The 8,484-nt window shown below is 45.2% G+C and overlaps 1 protein-coding gene across 1 annotated transcript; it reads left to right on the top strand.

Moving 5' to 3' along the window:
* Positions 1 to 2,756: 2,756 nt before the first annotated feature.
* Positions 2,757 to 8,210, top strand: LOC143990041 (uncharacterized). The gene is made up of 4 exons (XM_077490270.1): positions 2,757 to 3,462; positions 4,510 to 4,872; positions 6,772 to 7,374; positions 7,735 to 8,210. Exons 1-4 carry the CDS (start codon positions 3,340 to 3,342, stop codon positions 8,110 to 8,112), a joined length of 1,467 nt encoding a protein of 488 aa, XP_077346396.1. The 5' UTR covers positions 2,757 to 3,339; the 3' UTR covers positions 8,113 to 8,210.
* Positions 8,211 to 8,484: the final 274 nt, after the last annotated feature.

Genomic DNA, 8,484 nt, shown 5'->3' with positions numbered 1-8,484 from the left:
ACCTGGTTCACATCTATATGTTTATTGGCACTTTCTGTAGAAACGCACTACAGTTCATTTACATGGTTTCCTATGGGACATGTTCATATCTGTGCTTTTTTCAGCCGCTGCGTATTTGGAAAGGGTCGGGGACTTTTAACGCAAAACAGTGCTTTTTTGGTTCAATATACTTCAATGGAGAAGCTGCAGAAAAGAATGTAATGCGTTTTTGTAGCAATGTGTTTTTTAATCTGCCCAAAAAAACTGCAAAATACGCGAATTGCCGTAAAATCACATGCGCAAAAATCTAAACGCACAGCATTTTATCTCCAGCACTGCTGGAGATAAATGTGCACTTTTCAAATTCCGCAGAGCCTAGCTAACAGTCCGTTGCCTAGCAACAACAAATCTGCGCTTTTCAAGTTCTGCAGAGCCTAGCTAACGGTCCGTTGCCTAGCAACAACAAATCTGCGCTTTTCAAGTTCTGCAGAGCCTAGCTAACGGTCCGTTGCCTAGCAACAACAAATCTGCGCTTTTCAAGTTCTGCAGAGCCTAGCTAACGGTCCGTTGCCTAGCAACAACAACTATGACATCACAGTGTAGATCTCTCAGCCTGCTATAAAGGGCAGAGCAGGGCTGGAACAGCTAGTATTCAATTTCAGAGTTCAGAGAGAGAGGTTGGTTTTCTGTTTGCTCTGCTGTTACACGTAGAATATTGTTTAATTACACACATTTGATAGGAAATAATTGACACATTTTTAAATATAACATGATACAGATAGATATATAGATGTAATGTTGTAGATAGAATTTAATTTGTTTTAAAATATCCAAACCTGGTGTTCCCTGGCCCCCATAGATCTTGTTATGGACCAATTGTTATAGTTCTAGATCCAGCCAGTGCTGGATAACAAACATGTTATGAAATGCATGCAGGGCCGGACTGGCCTACTGGGAGATTTCCCGGTAGGCCGCCTGCCCTAGGGCCGTTTTTGGTTGCGGGTATATTGCTCCCCTCTCGCCTCCTATATGAATAACACGGAGCGGGCTGCTCTGTGTTCGGGCGCCGCGCAGTGATGCAGCCCCGCCCCCCCAACCCGCTCGTATGATAGGCGTTGATTCTATTTACTATTACATGAGCAGGTCTGAGGGGGGCCGGGACTGTGCTACATCGCGGTGGCCAAACACAGAGCCAGCCCGCCCCGTGTTATCTATAGGAGGAGATGCTGCCTGTACAGTCCCGTGTGCCTGGATAGGAGGATCGAGGGGGGGTGGGGCTGCATATAGAGGAAATGATCATTCTATATTCCTCCATGCAGCCGCTGAATGCTTGCAGGAGTGAGAGGAAGAGAATCAAGCATTCAGTGGCTGCATGGTGGAATATAGAAAGATTGTTTCCTCTATATGCAGCCCCCACTCCCTCGATCCTCCTATCCAACTTATTTTACAACCCCCCCCGTTCACCCAGTGCTCTCCTCCCCCACCACACTCTAATACCCCCCCAGTTCTCTCCACCCCTGTTCTTTCTGCCCCCTGCTCTCCACTCCCCCCAGCGCTCTCCCCCCCCCCCCAGTTCTTGTTCTCTTCCCCCCTGTTCTTTCTCACCCCCCCCCCCCCCCCCCCCGTGCTCTCCAGCTCTCCCCATGTGTGTGTATGTATAAAATATGGGGGAGGGAGGGTGTGTGTATATACATATATATAATATTGGGGTATAGAGGTATATAATATGGGGGGTGTATGTATAATATTTGGGGTATAGAGATATATTGGGTGTATATATAATGTTGGAGTTTAGAGGTAGATAATATGAGGTATAGTTATAATATTGGGGGTATAATTGGCATATGAAAATGTACATACCATCATATCGGGGGGGGAGTGATTTCTATATTGGGGGTACAATGAGTATATACAGTGCCGTGTATGAAATAGAGATATAAACACACACAGATAATACAGAGAGAGATACATGCACACACAGAACTCTGATGGGGATAGGATGGGTATAGGATATAGATATATATACAAACAAATATTGTGTATAGATGGTAATGATTGTACACAGTGTGGGGGAGGGGTGCCCCTGTATACACACCTGGGATGGGGGGTATTATCTATATACAGTACATAGTATATACACGGATCCCCGGTCAGTTGTACACATATCACACTCAGGTCGGTTCGCTCAGTTCCAGCCACATCACTGCGGCCTGCGCTCCTCCCGGATCCCCGGACTGTAGTACACAGTGCACCGCCTCCCCCTTCCGTTTCCCGGCCTCATTCACCGCCTCCACCGCCTGCTGCAGGATGGAAGAAATCCGAGAGAACATCTTCAGCCTCTGCTGGGCCAACCGATCCGACACCGGCCGCCTCCCCGCCTGCTGGTCAGTTCTGTACACTGCACTCTGACAGACACACAGCGCCCCTGCCGGACAGTTCCGTACACTGCACTCTGACAGACACACAGCGTTTTGTACTGTGGGCAATTCTTTATAAGATAAAGTGGTCCCAGTGGCGGATTCCCTGCCTTTGTAATAGAAATAAGCATGACCGTTCATCTTTATGGAGAGATCTGGGGTCAAAAAGGGATGAAATATTTATTTGCAACACTGGGGTTCTGCTATCGATTACTGGGAAAAATCTTTACATTCATTGCGCACATTGGGGGTTATTTACTAAAGGCAACTCCACTTTGCACGGCAAGTGCACTTGAAAGTGCAGTCACTGTAAATCCGGGGGGGGGGGGGCGTGCAAGGAAAATAAACAGCATTTTAGCTTGCACATGATTGGATGATAAAATCAGCAGAGCTTCCCCTCATTTCAGATCTACCCCTTCGATTTAGAGTGACTGAACTTTCAAGTACACTTGCAGTGCAAAGTGGATTTCCCTTTCAGAAATATCCCCCATTGTGTTGATGAAAGTTTATAAGGCTGTAATGCTTATTTACAGCGCTGGGACTGCAGTAGTAGCCACCATGTTTTGCCGTGTAACCCCTCCCCACCCTGGTGTCTAAAATGCAGGGTTTAGGGGTGCACTATGCCAAAAGTGCTGGGTTCAGGGGTGTTATGTACAGAATGCAGGGTTCAGGGGTGTATTACAAATCATGTAAATGGAATGGGGATGGGTTAGTACCTCATTTGGGTTACTGATGTCTGCGACCCCACTGGGATGATTCTGCTCGCTTCCTCTCCTACTGAGATGACAGGAAACTCCCAGTCAGGGCACAGAAAGCAGTGAAACCTTGGAAAAACCTGAACCCTTTCCCCACACCATCCAAATCTACAAGAAAACATTTTGAGTAGAGTTCCACTTTAAAATGTGTACTTACCATCTTTATTTATTTTCTCTCTTTAGATACAATGACACAAAATATTGAACGCGTTTATAACAGAGGAAGAGAAGAGGAAGGAATGACAAAAGAAGCTTATTTACTTAACGCCATGAAAGATTCCGTCAAAATGCCCATTTCATTCACTATTGAAGTAAGTATCCTATAATTTCTAGATTGTAAGCTCTAACGAGCAAGGCCCTCTGTTCCCTCCTGTATTGATTTGTATTGTAAGTGTACTGTCTGCCCTCATATTGTAAAGCGCTGCGCAAACTGTTGGCGCTATATAAATCCTGAATAATAATAATAATAATGATCTAGTGATTAATTAGTTCTGGTTAACCAGGGTGAAAAAAGTTGCATGTCTATAAAGAACAGGCCCCAGATGGTTGTAGCTATTATATATATATATATCTTATAGCTATAAGCCATCTTTCCTCATATGGGGAAAATCTTGCCGCAGCATCACATACCTGTACGTCATTCTGCTTCAAGTGGTTGTAACGGAGTGATGCCTGCAGCTGCAGTAAAGGCGGCAATCAGCGACTTGGGATATTGCCGCAGACATTCTGGCACTAACTGACACTTTGTGGGAACCAGTGACACTAATACAGTGATCAGTGCTACAAAATATGCACTGTCACTGTACTAATGACACTGCCTGGAAAAGGGTTAAACATCAGGAGAGATTAAAGTTTAATATATGCCTAGCCAGTGCTTTACCACACTGTGTGAGGTGCTTTCACTAGCGGGAGAGATGGAATTTATTCCCTGCTTTGCCGAGACACAAATTCCATCCCTTCTGTCCTGTCAGCCGGCGATTTTCCTTATTTGCATAGCCGTTCTGATGATTGGCGGGTGCCGGAGGACACCGGACGCCCGCAGATCGACTACTGCTGTGTGAAATCACAGCGGAAGCGAGCCGCCGGAGGCGCCTCCCCGGAAATGTCAGGTCAATGTCTATAGATGGACATGATCTGGTGCACAGAGTGCTGCTCTGTAGCATTAAAACTGCTATAGGGCGGACCTGAGGGGGTTAAAGTAGAACACCCAGCAAGACAGTTCAGATGGATTGGACACAGAGAACAATAATAACCTTGCAAAAGTTTGAAACCCCCCCCAATCCAAATCTAACAGAATGAGTAGAACTTTAGAATCTGTCTTTCCACTTACCTTTGTTTTTTTTCTTTTTTTATTATAGGCCAAGGCTGAAAAGGGGGTCTGGGAACACGCGGAGATAACCACGCGTGAAGGAAGGAAGCTCAAATTAAGTTGGATATATAGGTCCAATGAGGAGGACAAAAATGTGTGTGAAGAGAAGCACAAAAGAGCGAGTGAAGAGGAGCACAAGAAAGTGGTTGGAGGGGAAGGGAGAAAAGAAGCAAAAACACCTGAAGAAGAGGAAGATAAATGGAATACATTAAGGGCCAGTTGCTTCTGCCTCCCCCCAGTAGAAAAGAACAAACAAGGCGATGAAATGACCGTCGGTTGTGATGGCTGCAGCTGCAACCCATTGGAATGCTTGTATTGGGTCGTGGGACCTTTATGGAAGCAGATTCGAAAAGTAAGTACCTCATACAATTATACTGCTTAGGTAATCCTATAGATAACTATCAGTCTCTCACAAACAAGCAGTTTAGGACTAAGAGAAGAACAAAGCCCCCTGGGTAGCTGGAGACCATTCTTCTCATAGGGTTGGGGTTGGGGGGACACAATTATAATCAATAAAAAATTGGCCAGGATTCAATTGCAGAACTTTAACCACTTTAGCCCCGAAAAGAATTTCCCCCCTTCCTGACCAGAGCACTTTTTGCGATTCGCCACTGCATCGCTTTAACTGGCAATTGCGCGGTCGTGCGATGTTGTATCCAAACAAAATTGACGCCCTATTTTTCTCACAAATAGAGCTTTATTTTGGTGCTATTTGATCGCCTCTGCGGTTTTTATTTTTTGCACTATAAACAAAAGAATAGTCACAATTTTGAAAAAAAACGCATTATTTTTTAATTTTTGCTATAATAAATATCCCCCAAAAATATATGAAAAAAACATTTTTTTTCTTCAGTTTAGGCCGATATGTATTCTACATATTTTTGGTAATAAAAAATCTCAATAAGCTTTTATTGATTGGTTTGCTCAAAAGTTTTAGCGTTTACAAAATGGGGGATAGATTTATAGCATTTTTATAAATTTTTATTTTATTAGTAATGGCGGCAATTGCGTTTTTTATCGGGACTGTGACATTATAGCGGACACATCGGACATTTTTGACACTATTTTGGGACCATTGTCATTTATACAGCGAGCAATGATATTAAAATCATTGATTACTCTGTAAATTACACTGGTATTGAAGTGCTTGACCACTAGGGGGCAGTGAAGGGGTTGTGTCCTAGGGAGTGATTCTAACTGTTAGGGGGCTGGACTTCAACAGACAGGACAGTGATCACAGCTCTCGATGAGAGAGAGCTGTGATCACTGCCCTGTCACTAGGCAGAACGGGGGAATGCTTTGCTTACAAAAGTATCTCTCCGTTCTTCTTCTCCGTGACACGATCGTGGGCACTCGGTGGACATCGAGTCCGCAGGACCCGCAGTCATGAGGCCTCCAGTGACGCATGCTCGCGACACCGCTTCTTAAAGGGGACATACCTGTACGCCTTTTTGCATGCCAGTGCTATTCTGCTGACGTAAATCGACGTGCGCTGGTTGGCAAGCGGTTAATGAATGTTCCTTTCCTAGTGTATTGGTGTGGGGGTGTTGATTGGCAATGGCAGAATCTGTTACCATCCCTTATTCTAGAGCAGGGGTCTCCAGACTTTCTAAACAGAGGACCAGTTTACTGTCCTTCAAATTGTAGGGAGGCCAGACTGGACAGCCAGTGGGAGTAGAAAATGATCCGGCGTCATTGGTAGTAAACAGTTCCCCATCTTATGGTATTAGGGGGAGGAATGGTGCTGCATCCTTTGTGTCAGTGGGGGGAATAGTGCCCATAAAAGCAAGTAAAGGGCCACATCCGTCCCCCGGACCGCAGTTTGGAGACCACTGTTCTAGGGTGATGAATAGTAATTAAGAAATGTTTTCTAGCTTTCTCAACAGTGGTCATTCAGTCTGGTCAGGGTGTCCCATTAAGGACCCCTCCAAATTCCCTCAGGGCTCTTAGTAAAGTAATCCCCCCCCCCCCGCCATTTATTCTCCTAAAAGTACCAAAGTAATGACACTGGCTGAACATATAGAAAGGGTTCCTATACTGTACACCGAATTCCCGACCACCTATCAGGCTGACCTCTTCTATAGAGACATTTTCCTGATAAAATTATAATTTTTGGGGAAACGCATAAACCATAAAGGACAAAGTCCTAAACTGATAAGTAGTGCATAAGTGACAGGCTGTCTAATGTAGCTGAAAGGTGATACTAGTGTGTTATATCAACTAATGAGTTCTTTCTTCTTCTATTCCACAGTGTGGTTTCATAATTGGCTGCCAATGTGCCTTTAGAAACATGGAAAGAAAAGAGGACAAGAGGACAAGCCAGGAAAGAGAAGAGTGGCTGAAAATGGAAGAGGACGAATGGGTCCTTAAGGAACAGGCCGGAGAGGTGGAATTTAAGGCCATGAAAGAGACCAACATTAAATGTATGGAATTCCAGCCATGTGAGCTGGAAGACCTGAAGATTCAATGGCACTATGAGGTCGCCGATGAAGAGGAGGTAAAGCAAACACATGTGTGGCATGTGAAAAACATCTGGGAGCCTGCAAAACAAAGGAAAAAGACCAAAGTAAACCAGACAGAAGAAGAAGAGAAAGACAACAGCGAAGAGGCCGAGCAGAAAGAGGAAGAGAAAGACAACAGCGAAGAGGCCGAGCAGAAAGAGGAAGAGAAAGACAACAGCGAAGAGGCCGAGCAGAAAGAGGAAGAGAAAGACAACAGCGAAGAGGCCGAGCAGAAAGAGGAAGAGAAAGACAACAGCGAAGAGGCCGAACAGACATGTTGTCAGTGCCATTGTATACACCCATGCGCACTTCTGGGTTGTTTTGTAGGACCTTTGTGGAGGTTCATGAAAAAAGTAAGTACCCTTTAAAATTAAACTTCTGGGGGGGGGGGGGGGTCAGTCACAACTTCCCTCAGGGCCCCTAGTAATATCCTCCCTTTGGCATTTATACTCCTAAAAGTACTAAACTCATGACACTGGCTGAACATATAAAAAGGGTTTGTATATTGTAGACCAAATGATTCCCAGCCACCTATCAAGCCGACCTCTTCTATGGAGGATACTAGCTTATAAAAACTGCCATTTTTGGGGAAACATATATATCATAAATGAATGTCAAGTAGTGCAGAAGTGACAGACTGTCTGTGATGTAGCTGAAAGGTGATACTTGTGTGTTATATAATCTAATAAATCAATTTCTTTTCTTTTCCACAGCGCCCTTGCTCATGTTTCTGTGGCGGCAGATGTGAGGACAAGCAGGAAGATCTGTTCTGGTTTAAATTGACAAGGGAAGAGAGAGCAAGGCGGTTAAGAAGAGCTAAGGAGAGAGACATAACCGCATTCAGAGAGGAGTGGGCTAAGATTATCAAGGATAGAGAGAAGGGAGAAGAGGAAAGGATGAGAGAAAAAAGGGTAACAGAGGAGGAGAAAAAACGGGAGCAGCGGGTGAGAACAAAGAGGGAGAGGGAGAGACAGATGCCAACAGAAGAGAGGAGGAGAGAAATAAGGATACGAGAAGAGGAGAAGGTCAGGGAGGAGAGAGTCAGAGCAAAGAGGGCGAGAGAACAGAGAGCAAAAGAAGACCGGGCGTGAGAGAAGCAAAATGAGGAAAGGAAGAGGGAATAAAGAGAATGGGAAGAAGGGAGGAGAGAATGAGAGCAAAGAGGGACTGGCTGGAGAAGATAGAACATAAAAGGGAGGGTTGAGGGGGGGGTGAGAGAGAATGAAAGGGGGGGTGAAGTGAGAAGGAGTGAGAGAGAAAGAGGGGTTTGAGAGAGAAGGGGGGTGAGAGGGAAGAGTGGAGTGAGAGAGAAAGAAGGGGGTGATAGAGAGAGGCGTTGAGGGGTGGGGTAAGAGATGGAGAGAGAGAGGGAGTGGGAAAGGGAGGTGAGAGAGGGGTTGAGGAGTGGGGTGAGAGAGGTAGTGAGAGTGAGGGGGGTGAGAGAGAGAGGGGGTGAAAGAGAG

This window comes from Lithobates pipiens, unplaced genomic scaffold (assembly GCF_037356315.1).
Source record: "Lithobates pipiens isolate NorthernLeopardFrog02 unplaced genomic scaffold, aLitPip1_a1.2 Scaffold_18, whole genome shotgun sequence".
In the NCBI taxonomy this organism is placed as follows: domain Eukaryota; kingdom Metazoa; phylum Chordata; class Amphibia; order Anura; family Ranidae; genus Lithobates; species Lithobates pipiens.
Note: the sequence above shows the minus strand (reverse complement) of the source record. Positions and strands in the feature narration are given on the sequence as shown.